The following is a 17,477-nucleotide window of genomic DNA, read 5'->3' as shown; positions in this document are numbered from 1 at the left end:
ACCCGGGAGGCGGAGGTTGCAGTGAGCCGAGATCATGCCACTGCACTCCAGCCTGAACAACATGAGCAAGATTCCATCTCAAAAAAAAAACAAAACGAAAAACAAAAAACCTTTTCCCTCAGCATTTGTGTGCATTTGAACATGAACATTAAAATGTTTGTATGGGTAAAAATTCAAGGTTCGTGTATTTTTGTTGTTGCTGTGTTGTTTTGTTTTGTTTTTGAGACAGAGTCTCGCTCTGTTGCCCAGGCTGGAGTGCGGTGGCGTGATCTCGGCTCACTGCAAAGTACAACTTGGCTCACTGCAAGGTACAACTCCATTTCCCGGGTTCAAGAGATTCTCCTGCCTCACCCTCCCGAGTAGCTGGAACTACAGGCGCCTGCCACCGCACCCTGCCAATTTTTGCATTTTTAGTAGAAACGGGGTTTCACCATGTTGCCCAGGCTGGTCTTGAACTCCTGACCTCAAGTGATTTACCGGCCTCAGCCTCCCAAAGTACTGGGATTACAGGCATGATCCACTGCGCCCGGCCTAGGTTCACGTATTTTTAAAATGTTAACCACAAATTATATGAGGTCAGAAATAAGGATCTCCAAATCCCTCAGACAATGGTAACTAAATAAGTCTGTTTTATTTGCTGTTCAGCATAGGGACTGTAGTTGATTTTTCCTCACTTAACATTTTCTGTACTTTGGAAACACCAATAAGTTAAACTGTAAGTACCGATCTTATAGGAAAAGTATTTTTTAGTCCTAAAGCAAAATATTAAAAATTATTGAATTGTATATTCTTTCCTCTTTCAAATTTCATAGCATAGAATCAATACATAAATCACAACGGTGATTGCTCTGCTTGTTCCACTTCTCAACTTGGCTGTATCCTTTACTCAGCAAATATTTATGTATCCAAGATGCCTAAGGTACGGAAATGGGTTAGGTAATCAATCCATGCACTCTTTCCACTTCAGTTATTTTCTTTTAACGTTCAAACTTAAAACATTCTCTGAGGATTTTAAAATATATTTTGAGGCATCTCGTTTTTCAATCTTGCAATTTGGTTCAGCTCAAAAGCCAATTATCTGTTATCCAATTAACCCTCCTATCACTATCCTATAATTGCTTAAGTAATTTCTGCCTGAATTTGCAAGGGTTTGATTAGATGTCAGCCTGGATTTTGAGTATAAACATATATGCATATCTGACTATCTCACTAGCAGAGCCATCTTTTCCAAGTACTTTCTAGGATTCCACTTTATTCAGTATTTAACAACTAATCTTTGAGTCAAAACTGAATTTCGTGGTAGAATTTTCAGAATTTCATAGTACTGGGACATATTCTGTGGCCTAAATCAGGAATAGACCTTAGCAACAACTGTTCTGTCACAGTCAGTTGACAGTCATACCTGTTATTGGTCCTTAGACGAATTTAATTCTAAAAAGTATTTTCCAACTAAGATTGGATAGATTTCACCTGTGCTACTTGACACTTTCCTCACATTAACTCTTCACTTCCTGAAATGCATTCTACCCACAAAGGTAATGAGAGGTGCTTTCCTTAGGCTTGGCTCAGAGCAGATCACCCAAAGCTGATTGTCATAACACTTTTAGGTGTACAGTTACTAGAGCTAAGTACATTCACATTGTATAACCAATCCTCAGAACTTTTTCTTCTTGCAAAAACAGTAACTCTGTATCCATTAAATGATTCTCCATTTCCCCCTTTCCCTCAGCCTGGCAACCATCATTCTATTTATTTCTGTGAGTTTAACTACTCTAGATACCTTATGTAAGTGGAATCATACAGTATTTGTCCTTTTGAGACTGGCTTATTTCACTTAGCCTATCTTCAATGTTCATTCATGTTGTAGGATGTGTCAGAATTTCCTTCCTTTTTAAGACAGAATAATAGTTCTTTGTATGTATATACCACGTTTTGTTTATCCATTCATCTGTTGGATATTTGGGTACCTTCAACCTTTTGGCTATTGTAACTAATGTTGTTATGAATATGGGTGTACAAAATATTTCTTCAAGATCTTGTTTTCCCAGGCACAGAAAGACAAACACTGCATTATCTCACTTACGTGTGGAACCTAAAAAAGGAGCTCATAGAAGCTGAGAGTAGGATGGTGGTTGGCAGAAGTTAGGGGCGGCAGGGGGGTTACAGTATGGAGAAAGGGGAGATGTTAGTCAAAGGATACAAAGTTGTAGTTAAACAGAAGGATGAAGTTTTAGTGATCTATTGCATAGCATGGAGACTATAGTTAATAACAATGCAATATGCATTTCAAAATTGCTAATACAGTTCAATCATTTTCACCATAAAAAAGTGATAAGTAGGCAAGGTGAAGAATATGTTAATTAGCTCCATTTAATCATTTCACAATGTCTACATATATCAAAGCATCACATTGTACCCCATAAATATATACAATTATTATTGGTCAATTGAAATAAAATTATGGATTAATTTTTGAAAAGACCCTGCTTTCAATGTTTTTGGATATATTCCCAGAAAAGGTATTGCTAGATCATATGGTAATTCTATTTTTAATTTTTTGAGGAACTGCCATACTGCTTTCCATAGCAGCGACACTATTTTACATTCCTATCAACAGTGTGCAAGAGTTCCAATTTCTCCACATCCTCGCCAACGCTGTGATTTTCTGTTTCTTTGATAGCAGTCATCCTAATCGGTGTGAGGTGGGTGATATCTCATTGTAGTTTTGATTTGCATTTCCTTAACAATTAGTCATTTTGAGCATCTTTTCTTATGCTTGCTGCCCATTTGTATTTCTTCTTTGCAGAAACATCTATACAAATCCTTTGCCCATTATTAAATAGAAGGTTTGGTGTTTTTTGTTGTTGTTACTATTTAGTTGTATGAGTTCTTTATATATTCTGGATGTTAACCTCTAATCTTGATATGTTGTTTGCAAATGTGTTCTCCCATTCCAGAGGTTGCTTTTTCATTCTGTTAGTTGTGTCCTTTGATGGACAGAAGTTTTTTAGTTTTTTATTTTTGCCCTCCAATAGATCCTTGTTAAAGCTTTTAATTTTGATATAGTCAGTCCAATTTATTTATTTTTACTTTTGTTGCCTGTGCTTTTGGTGTCATATCCAAGAAATCATTGCCAAATCCTGTCATGAAATCTTTTTCCCCTCAGTTTTCTAAGACATCTATTGTTTTAGCTCTTACATTTAGGACTCACCCATTTTCAGGTAATCTTGTGTATATGGTGAAAGGTAAGAGTCTAACTTCATTCTTTTGTAGATATCCATTTTTCCCAACCCCATTTGTTGAAAAGACTGTCCTTTCCTTATTGAATGATCTTGCCTCCCTTGTTGAAAATCATTTGACCATATGTAAGAGAGTTTATTTCTGGGATTTCTGTTCTATTCCATTGGTCTATATATTTATCTTTATGCCAGTACCATAGTGCTGATTACTATAGCTGTGTAATACATTTTGAAAACAGGGAGTTCTTCTTCTTCAAGATTGCTGGGTATTTGGAGTCCCTTGAGATTCCATATGAATTTTAGGATGGATTTTTCTATTTCTGCAAAAAATGCCGTTAGGAGGTTATAGAGATTACATTAAATCTGTAGATCACTTGGAGTAGTATTGACATCTTAGCAATATTAAGTCTTCTAATCCATGAACACAGATTGTCTTTTCATTTATTTGTGTCTTCTTAATTTTTTTTTTTTTTTTTTTTTGAGACAGAGTCTTGCACTATCACCTGGGCTAGAGTGCAGTGGCGTGATCTCGGCTCACTGCAACCTCTGCATCCTGGGTTCAAGCAATTCTGCCTCAGCCTCCTGAGTAGCTGGGATTACAAGCACCCACCACCACGCCCGGCTAATTTTTTTGTATTTTTAGTAGAGATGGGGTTTCACTATGTTGGCCAGGCTGGTGTCAAACTCCTGACCTCGTGATCTGCCCGCCTCGGCCTCCCAAAGTGCTGGGATTACAGGCGTGAGCCACCACGCCTGGCCTCTTAATTTCTTTTAGCAACATTTTGTAGTTTTCAGTGTATGAGTCTTTCACCTCCTGGGTTAAGTTTATTCCCAAGTATTTTATTTTATCTTATTATTTATTTATGTATTTTGAGACAGTCTTACTCTGTCACCCAGGCTGGAGTGCAGTGGCTCAATCTCGGCTCACTGCAAACCTCCACCTCCCAGGTTCAAGCGATTCTCCTGCCTCAGCTCCCCAAGTAGCTGGGATTACAGGTGCTTGCCACCTACACACGGCTAATTTTTGTATTTTTAGTAGAGACAGGATTTCGCCATGTTGGCCAAGCTGGTCTCAAACTCCTGACCTCAGGTGATCCGCCCACCTCAGCCTCCCAAAGTGCTGTGTTTACAGGCGTGAGCCACCATGCCCGGCCTCCAAGTGTTTTATTCTTTTCGATGCTATTGCAAATAGAAGTGTTTGCTTTCATCTCTCTCTCTTTTTTTTTTTTTTTTTTTTCTGAGACAGTCTTGCTCTGTCTCCCAGGCGGGAGTGCAGCAGCGCAATCTCAGCTCACTGCAACCTCCACCTCCCAGGTTCAAGAGATTCTCCTGCCTCGGCCTTGCGAGTAGCTGGGACTACAAGCACATGCCACCATGCCTGGCTAATTTTTGTATTTTTAGTAGAGTCAGGGTTTCACTATGTTGGCCAGGCTGGTCTCGAACTCTTGGCCTCATGTGATCCGCCCACCTTGGCTTCCCAAAGTGCTGGGATTACAGGCGTGAGCCACCGTGCTGGCTTTTGCTTTCACTTCATTTCATTTTCAGATTGTTCATTGCTAGTGTGTAGAAACGCAACTGATTTTTGTGTGTCAATTTTATTTCTTGCAACTTTGCTGAATTGGGTTATTTGTTCTGACAGGTTTTTTTGTGTGTGGAATTTAAGTCCCTCCTGATGCCTGTCACATCTGGCCAGGAGACTCTTCTCATCCTGGCTACTTCCTTCTGTCACTTTCCCTGTGGCTTCTTATGCTGCAGTCGTCACTAAGAGTATCAGGAGAGAGTTGCTTTGCTGTAATACAACTACTGCCACCAGCAAGACTTTCTGGGTTGGCATTTACACTGAAAAATGGACCAGTATTTTTAGGATGTGTGTGGTAGTTGGTACCCCAAGGCTGGACCTTTCCCTACACTGTCCCTACAATCATTACATTTCACCAACATGGAGGTGATTTCGTGTGAGTGGCCTAGAAACCAGAAACTTGAACACCTCAGGAATTTCTTTGGAGCAACTTGAGGCAGACGCTCCTTCCTTGAACAGCATCCTGGTGCCCTTTCTGAAGAAGTAGTCTGGACTGATTCTGCTATGATTACTGGGATGTCAACCCCATCATTTGCTGCATTCGAATCCCTGACCTATATGACCAGCTGCACAAGGCAGCTTCATGGAGATGGGCCTCTGGGAGCCTAAGCCACTTGTTTTGGATTCAAAAAGCATTTGAGACTGGGTGTGGTGGCTCACACATGTAATCCCAGCACTGTGGGAGGCCTAGGCGGGCAGATCACCTGAGGTCAGGAGTTTGAGACCAGCATGGCCAACATGGTGAAACCCTGTCTCTACTAAAAAATACAAAAATTAGCTGGGCATGGTGGTGTGCACCTATAATCCAGCTACTCAGGAGGCTGAGACAGGAGAATCACTTAAACCTGGGAGGAGGAGATTGCAGTGAGCCGAGATCATGCCATTGCTCTCCAGCCTGGGTGACAGAGCAAGACTCAGTCTCAAAAAAAAAAAAAAAAAAAAAAAAAAAAAGCGTTTGATAGAAGATCAAGAAGTATACATCGGTTTCCAACAGGAAAATGCAGTTATACCATTCAACCATATGGCTTTCCAACTATGTCTCAACTCTACGCTGATGCTGCCTTCTAATTCTTTCCACTCCAGGAAGGTTGAGCGTCCATGTTTGATATTCCCATCTTTCTAGGATCCTACCCACCACTCATGTTTATTCAGACATTTCTGACTTGCCTCTTGTAGCATCTGCTTTTTACCCAAATGATAGAATTTGATCTAGAGGAAACTGAATTATTTGGGCTACATCCCATCATCATCTCTCTTCGGAGGCAATGATCAGCCATCAGAATGTTCAGATCTGTGGGTTTGGGGGGCTACTCTTAGGGGTCCAGCATGTACTTCTCTTTGGCGAGGTCTCTTAAGAAACGTATCCCACCATTTCTGGGTCACCTGAGGCTCATGACCACTGTGATCCAGCTTATCCTCCTGTCAAACACAATCAAGGTCCCTGTGAAGTGGCAAAGAGGATACTGGGATTTAAGGTGATACCTGGGAAACAGAAGCCTAGAGCCCACCCCATGGTAGATACTCATTTCCATTCCAAACTCTGTACACCCCAGTAGTCCAGATCCATAGGGTCAGTGCCCTGACAGGGAAATGGAAAAAAATTTTTTTTGGTTGGAGTCTCACTCTGTCACCCAGGCTGGAGTGCAGTGGTACAATCTCGGCTCACTGTAACCTCCGCCTCCCGGGTCAAAGCGATTTTCCCACCTCAGTCTCCTGAATAGCTGGGATTATAGGCATGTGCCACCACACCTGGCTATTTTTATATTTTTAGTAGAGATGGGGCTTTACCATGTTGGCCAGGCTTGTCTCAAACCCCCGACCTCAAGTGATCAGCCCACCTTGGCCTTCCAAAGCGCTGGGATTATAGACGTGAGCCACTGTGCCCTGCTGAAAATTCTTAACTTGTGAGATTCTCACTGGAAAAGAGGATCGGAAAATTTCATGGGCCAGGACATGAGTTTCAACTGACCACCATCAGCAGAAAAAGCAACAAGAGGCAGAGCAGATGAAGGATCAGATCACCACTGTCAGTACAAACCTCTTTTCTGTCTTATGGGCTCTATCTCAGCCTGTGATGTCTCTCTTCCTACACAGGGCTACCTGGATTCTGGTCCATGTGGTATGACATCTTATCGGGGTGCCATCACCATTTTTCAGACCCTACCCAATGACACAGCTCCACTACAAATTAGGGCATTGTGAAGTCCCCCTTGGGACTATGGAGGCCCTAGACTCTTCTCCAGCCTCTCCCAGGCCTTCTGCAGCCCAAAATAACTTAGAACAATGACATGGTCTTTTGGGGTTTGATTCTCTGGCCAAATGAGCCCATTCTCCAATGTCAAGGCAAAGCCATCAGATTGGTCAAGAGACTCATGAAAGACCTTTCCTGTCTTCTCAGGCTCCTGAACAGGATGATCTCAGATCCCCCCTCATACAACAGCTGGAACTCTGTTCTCTATCTTCTAGGTCAGTAATTTCAAAGGGCTTTCCTTGGAGCCCCTCTAGGGAGTATTAGGGGAGGATTAAGCAAGACGAACTCCACCCCTCCTTTTCTGGCTTCAGTCACAGCAGTTCTACTTTTCTCTTACATTTTGAGCTTCATCCTAATATTTATGTTAGAACAATGTATTCCACTGATTTTTCAAAAGGTTGGGAAACCAGTGATCTGTTCCAAGGGCACTATTCTGTGGCTGACATCCCCAGAAGCAAAGCACACCCACCGGGTTGTACTCTCACCACAGAAGGTCAGTGGTGAGACCTTCTTTCCTCCATCAGAATTCCAGCCACAAGTCCATTATCCATCCCCTCCCCAAGGATCATCGGGTAGTACCTCTCCGGACAGAGGGCAGAATTTTGCTAAAACACATTCTGCCTGCCCCTTATGAACTGCAGCCCCTGCTCTCCACACAGACATAGCATCGTCAGACAGATAAACACTTCAGGATCCCCAAGGCAGCCTAGGCCAAACCCCACACCACCCGGGTGACATATGGACACACACATAGTCTTGTTGGAGATTTCTCCCCTGCTAACTTCATTCAGTTTTGAACAGTCTGTTCTTCTTTCGCTGTTACCCAGGCTTCAGTCTATGACCCCCCACTAGCCTTGTTTCCCCTGCACTCAGAATCCAAGGACCCCCATCTGCCTAGCCAAGCTGGTCAAGGAGTAGGACCATTTAGGATGGGTTTTCCTGCACTCCAAGATCTTGAAGATGAAGCCTGAAACCAGTTTCCTACCCACTCCTTCTCTCCCAACTTGTATTGTCCCCTACATGGTCAAGCCCCATCCCAAATTCAGAGATTTACCTTGGTGCAGAGAAGAGCCAGACTTTAACAGCAGGCTGGACCCCTCTACCCCACGCTCCCAGAGAGTGTTCCTGAGGCCTAACTTGCTGGATGTGCAACAAAACCCTAGTTTCCAGCCCCAGCTCTCCAGCTTTCTTCGAGGGACACAGGCCCAGCTTGCAGCCCCTTTCCTGCATTTCTGCCACTCCCATAGAAAGGGTGGACACAGGGAGGAATCAGACTGGTTCTCTGGTGGCAATCCAGGTCTACAGGCAGAACTTGTTCTCTCATAGCATGAACATTTTGGGAGGCATCAGGGCAAGAGGACAGGGGAATCAGAGGGAAGGATACAGAGAGGGCACCAGAAGCTTGCTGAAGGGACAGGGTGGTGGAGGTGGAAGTTAAGGAAAGGGGTCAGGGGTTCAGCAACTGTAGTAAGGAAAATGCTAATGTTGGAGGCTCAGGAAACCAAGGTCCTGCTCTCTGTAGGCCTTTGGGAGGGGCATCCAGGTTGGATGTGGTGCAGAGGGTAAAGATTCATCATGCCAGTGCTCAGTGCCTAAAGATGAGGCAGTAGGATGACAGGACTGTTTTCTGTGCTATTTCTAAATCCAGATCCCTCCTTGATATGAGCGGGAAGGGGCATTGATTCTAGCCAGCACTATCAGGCTGACCAGCAAGGATGTACTTCTCTTCTCTGGACCCAGTCTGAATAGAAAGGCTTTCTCTGAGCACTCCCTTCCTTAATACTACAGAAATAGTCCAAAACAGCGTCTCCCAACCTCTAAGAACAGAAAGGTCAAACACGTAAAACAATGCATATAGGGCTCTACTCAGCCAAAGATATCAAGACTGCATCACTCCCCACAAGAGGAGCCCTGAGCCTCTCTGGGTTCCCCCAGGACCCAGGTTTTCCTGATGGAAAGCTGAGCTGAGCTCCCTTCTCCAGATCCCTTCCCCAGATCCTGCCCCTCAATGAAAACCAACCCTGGAAGCCCAGGGCCTTCTCACTCCCTCTGCTTCCCAGAGTGAGACTGGTGAGCTGCCTTCCTAAGTTCCTCAGGCTACTCTTGGGGGTCTAGGAAGACTTGGGGTCCCCAGGTCATTCCTGGCTTTGTCCCCAGAGGACCGAAAGCTGTTTGTGGGGATGCTGGGCAAGCAGCAGGGTGAGGAGGACGTCAGACGCCTGTTCCAGCCCTTTGGCCACATCGAGGAGTGCACGGTCCTGCGGAGTCCTGACGGCACCAGTAAAGGTGACCTGAGCTGACCCCGGGATTTCCGGGTAACCCTTCCTCACTCTGGGCCACATAACTCTTTGGCCCCTGTGGCCTGAGCCACCCGCTCCCTCTGTCCTGCCCCAGGCTGTGCCTTTGTGAAGTTCGGGAGTCAAGGGGAAGCTCAGGCGGCCATCCAGGGTCTGCACGGCAGCCGGACCATGGCGGTGAGGGCGGGTTCCCCGGGCTGAGGGTGAGGCCAGTGGGGTGGGGACGGGCTTCTCCTCCCCGAGTGTGCTCGGTGCCCCGCGAAAGGACCTGATGGGAAAGGCGCTCGGCCCCGGGCCGGGGCCAGGGTCAGGACCGGTCACCACGGCCTCCCCTGCCCTGCCCAGGGCGCCTCGTCCAGCCTTGTGGTCAAGCTGGCGGACACCGACCGGGAGCGTGCGCTGCGGCGGATGCAGCAGATGGCCGGCCACCTGGGCGCTTTCCACCCCGCGCCACTGCCGCTAGGGGCCTGCGGCGCCTACACCACGGCGGTAGGTACCGGGCACCTGCGTGCGAGGGCGCCCCGGTGGGTGGGCCAGGCCTGGGGCTGGGAGCACGGGCAGCTGCCTGCCCCTTGGCCCTCCACTCTCGCCCATCTTTCCTCTTAAAGATCCTGCAGCACCAGGCGGCCCTGCTGGCGGCGGCACAGGGCCCAGGCCTAGGCCCGGTGGCGGCAGTGGCTGCCCAGATGCAACACGTGGCGGCCTTTAGCCTGGTGGCTGCGCCTCTGTTGCCCGCGGCAGGTACGGCGCCCAGGGACGGGGGCGCGCCTGGGAGGGACCGGGCGGGGCGGGGCGGCGGCCTGACTCTCAGACCTCTTCCGCCATCAGCAGCCAACACCCCGCCCGGCAGCGGCCCTGGCACCCTCCCAGGTCTTCCGGCGCCCATCGGGGTCAATGGATTCGGCCCTCTGACCCCCCAGACCAATGGCCAGCCGAGCTCCGACACGCTCTACAATAACGGGCTCTCCCCTTACCCAGGTGGGCCCCCCGCTCCGCCCAAATCCCCCCGAAATGGAGTGGGGAGCGGGGGGTGGGGGGGGGGGTAGGGCCTGGCTTCCCTGGGAAGAGATTCCCCCTCCTTCCCTGCTGCCTCTCACAGCCGCCGTCCACCTCCCACACTCCCTGAGCTTTTTACCCACTCCGCTCGCCCGCTTGCCTTCACCGTGGGCCTTGCGCCCCTCTCTCCCCAGCCCAGAGCCCCGGCGTGGCTGACCCCCTGCAGCAGGCCTACGCTGGGATGCACCACTACGCAGGTTTCACTTGGCGCTACGCGGCCTGGGGGAGGTTGAAGGGCCCTAGAAAGAAATAGGGAGAGTTGTGGGGGATTTAGGCTGTTCCAAGGAGTTGATCCTCCCATCCCCTCCTACCCCCAGAACGACCTCTCTTGGGGTGAGGGTTATGGTGGACTGGGCTGAATTGGTCAAAAGCGGCCAGGCAGTTGGGTCCCTGCTTGGGGAAGGGCTCCTGGGGATCACTGTCCACTCCCACCTCTGTTTCTAGCAGCCTATCCGTCGGCCTATGCCCCAGTGAGCACAGCTTTTCCCCAGCAGCCTTCAGCCCTGCCCCAGCAGCAGAGAGAAGGTGAGGGACTGGGGGCTGGAGAGCAGAGCCTGGTGGGGCTGGACTCAGGGTCCTTCCCCTGAACCAGCCTGCTACTGTTCCTCCAGGCCCCGAAGGCTGTAACCTCTTCATCTATCACCTGCCTCAGGAGTTTGGTGATGCGGAACTCATACAGACATTCCTGCCCTTTGGAGCCGTTGTCTCTGCTAAAGTCTTTGTGGATCGAGCCACCAACCAGAGCAAGTGTTTTGGTGAGCTGAGAACCTACCCCTAGGCCTCTCTCACCTCTGATTATAAAGGATTCCCTACAGACCCTATGATTGCCTTTCCATAATGCAGTGATTTCCTGAGATTGAATGTATGGCACAAAACGGGGTCACAAACCAGTGATGGGGCTAAGCTTAGGCCAACAACAAGCCTTAGCTGGGCATGGTGGCTCACACCTGTAATCCCAGCACTTTGGGAGGCCAGGGCAGGTGAATCACTTGAGGTCAGGAGTTTGGGACTAGCCTGGCCCACATGGCGAAACCCCGTCTCTACTAAAAATACAAAAATTAGCTGGGCGTGGTGATGGGTGCCTCTAATCCCAGCTACTCAGGAGGCTGAGGCAGGAAAATTTCTTGAATCCGGAAGGGAGAGTTTGCAGTGAACTGTGATGGCACCACTGCACTCCAGCCTGGGCCCCAGAGCAAGACTCCATCTCAAAAAAAAAAAAGAATGAGCTTTATTTTAGGTTTAGCTGGGACGATCAGGTGTCCACCAGGAATTGGCCAGCTAGGTCAGAGCTTTGGAGTCTGGCCAGGGCAGGAGGAGTCTGGTTCTGAGACCAAAGATCCCCTCCAACTCCAACTATGGTTCTGAGGACCAGAATGGGAGCTGTGGAGGGGAGACAGCCAACCCATGCCAGGAAAAACACGGAAACATCCGAATCAACACACTGACCCTGCACACACACTCAGAGTTGCTTCCTATCCTTCTAAGAATCACACCTTTAGGAATCTCAGGCCATCTGCCTATGACTCTGTAGCCACACAAACAGTGGAGGGGTATGTGTTTGATGGAACTGGCCTGAGGGGGCTGGAAGAGGAGGGGGCTGGTCAGAGAGAAAGGAGGCCCTGCTAGGCAGAGTCCCCAGCTAATCTCTTTGCCCATACCCTCCAGGGTTTGTTAGTTTTGACAATCCAACTAGTGCCCAGACTGCTATTCAGGCAATGAATGGCTTTCAAATTGGCATGAAGAGGCTCAAGGTCCAGCTAAAGCGGCCCAAGGATGCCAACCGGCCTTACTGACCTGCTTTCACTGACCAGCCACAGAAAGGTGAGTCCCTGATGGACCCCAGGTAGATGAGGCCTGAGTGATGAGGCCCTCCCAGCTTTGATGGTCCTGCTTTTGGGACCTTGGAGGCACCCACCTCTGAGAAAGTCTGGGATACAGAGAAGAGCCAGGAGCTAGGAGGAATCCTCAGATGGAGACTTTGCTTTTCCTTCAATCCAAGGAGATCAATTGGACAACATTCCTGCCCCGCAGTCTAGGAGAGACAATCAGAGTCTTTCTGCCTGGAGAAGCAGTTCTACTCCAGAGATAGCCAATGACAGTAGAGAACCTATATGCAGGGAGGGTCCAGGAGACTGGAAAATGAGACTAGAAAAGTAGCTTTGGGCCAGTTTTCAAGGGTCTTCAGGCCATGAGTTTGGACTTTATCCTGAAGATGAGAAAGAACTGTTGAGGAGCTTAAGCAGAGAAAGGACTAGAAGTAAGGGCTGAGATAATGGCAGTGAACATGGAGATGGAGGAAGAGAAGCAAACATGCTTCAGAGGTAGAATCTGCAGGGCCTGGTGGGTGATGGGGAGAAAGATGGGCCAAGTTCTTCTACATTTTTGGCAAGGTCATGGGTCCATAGGATGCTGCCTGCAACTTTTAGAGATTTTCTGTCTCAGAAGGCCCACATGGCCCTGCCTTACTTTGAGCTACCCCAGGAACCTTCTGGAGGGGATGTGGGGTTGGGGTCTTTTGCTCAGGACTCAAGTCTAGCTTCAGTGGATGGGGCTGCTGCCTGGGTCCTGCTGCAGCCCTGCTCCTCAGGAAGAGAGGTCCAGCCACTCACCTGAGATGTCACTCATGGGGGCAAGCTGCTCTTCTGGTCTTGCCCTCCAAGGTGATTTTTGCCTTTTTCCCCCCCTCTCTCCTTATCAATTAATACACAACAACAGAAACAGAAGAGTGAGAAGAAAGGAGAGGAAAAGCACAGAAACGCTTGAGCAGCCCTTCCCGAAGGAGCAGCTGCGGACGGAGGTGGATCGGACCCAAGGCTGGTGCCTGGGGCTTAGGCCACTCTAAGGATTGTTTTTATCAAGTGGGTTGTTCTGTGCCTGCAGCATAGAGCGCAGGCTGGCAGAGCAACTAGGGCTGGTGAGGAGTGACTGTCCAGGGGAACCAGCAGAGGGCGTTGGGGGTGCCAAGGGCTTCTCCACAAGGGAAGCCCAGATTTACTTCTTTCAAAATCATATCATTCCTTAGAGTTTAGGGACCAAAGGACTATTGCTTTTTTAAGAATATATATATCTATATAAATTAAAATGAAACAAACAAAAAAAAACCAAGACAAACAACTACAAAAAAAGACAGTATAGAGTCTCATAAAAGCTGCCTTTAAATATCCCTAGGAGACAGGGTGAAGGAGACCCTTGACAGCCCCAGCCTAGGCAGAGGGGGGCTGTGGAAAGATTGTTCTGTGTCTCATTCCCTCTTAAGCCACTCCCCGACCCTGCCCTTTTAAAAATAATTAAGGATTTGAGGTCTAGGCTCACATGCAGGTAATGAGAACGTTATGGAAGCAGTGAACCCACAATCCACAATCCCCAAACTCAGAGTGCATCCCAGAAGAGGCCCCAGGCGGAGCTCAGGTCGGCCCTGGCCTTTGCCATCCCGGGAGGCCCCCTAGCCAGCAAGAGTGGGACTGCCTTTCCTGTGGAACGACTGCTTCCTCAGGCAGGAAGAAAGAGGGAGTTCTGGCCACCTGAGCCTTTCCCTTGCCAATCCAGGTAGACAGAGGCCCTGCCTTTGGCTGAGCTGAGACACCTCCTGTTTCCCTTCCCCTTGAACCAGTCCCAGTGTCCCCTTGCTCCAGGCTACCTTCTGTCTCTTAGCCTAAGTTTGCCCACCTGTAAAGTAGATTCAGGATATCTGTAGAGGGCTGTGACAACAGACTTGGAAGGTTTGCTACTGTATATACTGCCATTGAGAAGGGGAAATTTTTCAATATGTAGAAGCTTCAGAATTAGAGGTCCCTCTTTACCCCGGACCTGGGAGGGAAGTAGATATTTTGCCAAAATACTTCTTCATTCCTTTAAAAAGTACATCTTTCCTATGCAAGAGTGTCTCACATGTGCTTAACCGAGGTGCTTCTAGTTGGTGAGCAGTGTTGAGCTTAGAAGTGGTGTGTGCTCTGTCTGTCTTTGTCTGTCTGTTGTATACAGTGGGTGCCATATAAAGCTGATCAATGGTGGTGCTTCCTGCCTGCTTCTGTGAGATGGGCAAAAGATTCAGCTTAGAACACCATGACTCACCTTGCCTTGGTCAGCCTTTCCTGGGCCTGTAGGGCCTTGCACATATTTTTCCCAGGAGGATTTCCCCTCCACCCCACAGACATGGATCAGCTTAGTCTGAGGCCCCAGGTGTGTGGGGTCCCTCTAATCCCCAGATGTTGCTGAGGCTGAAGGCCTCTGATCTGATAACATGTCAGATAGTAAAAGATGTGGGGGTGGGGTTGGAGGGCTCCTCCTTCATAACAGTTTCTGAGAAAACTTGTTCCCACCTGTTCCTCTGTCTTCGACTCATTTTTGGAGGGAATGGGAATGAAACATAGATCTGGCAGTAATATTACCAGGTAAGGTGTGATGGACATCCACAAATATTTTCCAACTGAGGGAAGAACCAGAGGGTATATGTGCACCAGCACAATGCTGACACCTAGAGTGACCACCCTGGACACAAATAGAGACACACAGTACCTGCACCCTCAAACTAATATTCACATGGAGGCAGGGAGTCTCCTCAGGCTAGGTGCTAAGCACTGTGCTACGTGTTGGGGCTCAGGCATGTTCCAAGTACTCAGAGTTAAGGGGAAAGAGAGACAAATAATCCAGTTACAATGGAGGGCCGTAGAAGGTCTGTGCTAGCAAGAATGAGAGTACCTAATTCAGACTTTATTGGTGGGGGAGGTCTGTGAAATACTTTCTGAAGGAGATTAAGAAGGGGAAAAGTCTTCAAGGATGAACTGGGACATTTGGAAAAAGCCATTTAGACAGCCGCATCATTTTGAAAAATTATCTTTATTACCAAGAAATAATAATAATTACCATTTATTCAGTACCTGTTATGTGGCAGATAATGGGCACCAGATAAGACCCTTTTCCCTTTCCTAACTCTACCCTGAACCTTACCATTACCAAGTCATGTCAAGACACTTGAACCAAAATGACATTTAAAATATCTGGCTTCATACTTTAGAGTATGGGCTAAGGACTGGCAGACTGTGTGATTCCAAAGCTTCAGGGGTTGACATGGTCTAGATCAGGGGTTGGCAAACTATGGCTTCTGGGCCAAATCTGGCCTGTGGCCTATTTTTGTATGAACTACCAAACTAAGAATTTTTTTTACATTTTTGAAGGGTCGTCAAAACAAAACAAGAAAATGAAACAGAGGCCATATATAGCCCACACAGCCTAAAATATCTATCTTGTCCTTTAGAAAAAAGTTTGCTGACCCCTGGTAAGATCATGGAAGACTTGTATAATGTCTGATGAGCTTGAACAATATGGTGTTTGTGTCTCTCTGTGTGCATGTATTAGTCTGGACCTTTTCAGTTGCAAGTGTCAGAAACCCAACTCAAACATGTTTAGGCCAATTGGAAATTAATTGGTTTACATAACTGATAAATCAAAGCATGTATCTGCCTTGAAGCATGGCTGGATCTAGGGGTTCAGAGGATGATGTCTCCATCTCTTGGCTCTGCTTCCTTCCATATGTTGGCCTCATTAGTTCTAGTTCTAAAATCCCAGGGAGGACTTTGGCCAGCTTTGGACACATGCCCGCCATTAGGATAGAAGAGTAGGCCACCATAATTGACAACTTCATCAGGACTGTGTGGAAGGGGAGAAATGGGTCCCTAAGGAAGAGATGATGGGCAGATAAATGATATGCATCCACTATATCCCATCCTTTATTGCATCCACCTATACTTTTCTTGACAAACATACAATTTCAAAAATGTGCCTGCCTGACAATGCAATAATCATAGACCCCAACAAAAACCACATTCACCTATTTCCCAATGGGAGATAAAACAGAATCACATCCAGTTGCTTTATTGAGTCCTCAGTCCAGGGTCCCTTGGTGATGGGCAATTCTTGCTCAGGTCTGGATATGACTTCTTAAGATTTTGCCATCTATGGGTAAAAGATAAACTTAGCTACCCCATACCTGCCCTATAACCAATGTGAAATAAGGAAAAAAAGAAGGTCACAATTTGTTTTAAAGAGATGGGGACTTGCTAATGTTGTCCAGGCTGGACCTGAACTGCTGGGCTCAAGCAATTCTCCTGCCTCAGCCTCCTGAGAAGCTGGGAATACAGATACACACCACTGAATAATTTTTAATTCTTTTTTTTTAAATTAAGATGGGGTCTTGCTATGTTGCCCAGGCTAGATTTGAACTCCTAGGCTCAAGTGATCCTCTTACCTCAGCCTCCTGACTAGCTGGGACTACAGGTGCATGTCACTGCACCTCGCTATAACAGTTATTTTAAAACCTTCCATTTGGAATAGGGGAGAAGAGAAAACAATGGTCACTAATCTGCAGCATATAACACATCCTTCTGGACAGTGGAGTGAATTTCTTGGCCAACAAAACCTACTGTTTTTGGTCCTTTCCACTGGGAAATGTCTCCTTTGTCCATTGTTCTTTATGGACATCCCTGAGAGGATGGACCTTTGGAACTGAAGCGTCCCACTTCCCTTTTGACATGATTTTGAGTTATTTATTGAGACAGTTTTCCTCTGTTGCCCAGGCTGGAGTGCAGTGGCACGATCTCAGCTCACTACAACCTCTGCCTCCTGGGTTCAAGTGATTCTCATGCCTCAGCCTCCTGAGTAGCTGGGATTACAGATGCCCACCACCACACCTGGCTAATTTTTATATTTTTAGTAGAGATAGGGTTTCGCCATGTTGGTCAGGCTGGTCTTGAACTCCTGGCCTCAAGTGATACACCTCCCTTGACCTCCCAAAGTGCTGGGATTACAGATGTGAGCCACCGTGCCCAGCCAGTTTTGGGTTTAAAGATTGCCGTAGAGATTAAGCATTCCCAGATCCTTGTTTGTCAGTTGTGAGGATTCTCTGATTCGTGGCTTTCTTTGAGCTGGTAACCATCATGAGGAATCCTTGATAATGTCCTGCTCCATGAGTCTCAATCCTAGCTCATGTGATTTCTTTGTCTTAGCAACAGGTCACACTTTAGCCATTCCCCTACCTCTCAGCTTTGTGGCTTCCGTAA

At 47.4% G+C, this 17,477-nt stretch overlaps 1 protein-coding gene across 17 annotated transcripts in view; it reads left to right on the top strand.

Annotated features, from left to right (window-relative positions):
• The window catches only part of CELF6 (CUGBP Elav-like family member 6), a 35,138-nt gene extending 20,395 nt beyond the window's left edge, over positions 1–14,743 (top strand). For 2 of the 17 annotated variants that reach the window (XM_054451520.2, XM_054451536.2), the window contains 11 exons: positions 7,467–7,562; positions 9,227–9,355; positions 9,464–9,543; positions 9,712–9,855; positions 9,975–10,107; positions 10,195–10,344; positions 10,557–10,619; positions 10,867–10,947; positions 11,034–11,177; positions 12,088–12,243; positions 13,138–14,743. In XM_054451520.2, the coding sequence (XP_054307495.1) occupies positions 7,467–7,562; positions 9,227–9,355; positions 9,464–9,543; positions 9,712–9,855; positions 9,975–10,107; positions 10,195–10,344; positions 10,557–10,619; positions 10,867–10,947; positions 11,034–11,177; positions 12,088–12,215 (1,148 nt within the window). In that variant the 3' untranslated portion in view covers positions 12,216–12,243; positions 13,138–14,743. Of the gene's footprint in view, positions 1–865; positions 920–2,617; positions 2,703–7,216; positions 7,285–7,466; positions 7,563–9,226; positions 9,356–9,463; positions 9,544–9,711; positions 9,856–9,974; positions 10,108–10,194; positions 10,345–10,556; positions 10,620–10,866; positions 10,948–11,033; positions 11,178–12,087; positions 12,244–13,137 lie in introns of those variants that run through there. The other 15 variants (XM_054451527.2, XM_054451539.2, XM_054451533.2 and 12 more) reach the window with 14 other exon arrangements.
• The last annotated feature ends 2,734 nt before the right edge of the window (positions 14,744–17,477 follow it).

This window comes from Pongo pygmaeus, chromosome 16, assembly GCF_028885625.2.
Source record: "Pongo pygmaeus isolate AG05252 chromosome 16, NHGRI_mPonPyg2-v2.0_pri, whole genome shotgun sequence".
In the NCBI taxonomy this organism is placed as follows: Eukaryota; Metazoa; Chordata; class Mammalia; order Primates; family Hominidae; genus Pongo; species Pongo pygmaeus.
The sequence above is the reverse complement of the archived record's forward strand: the minus strand, read 5'-3'. Positions and strand labels throughout refer to the sequence as shown.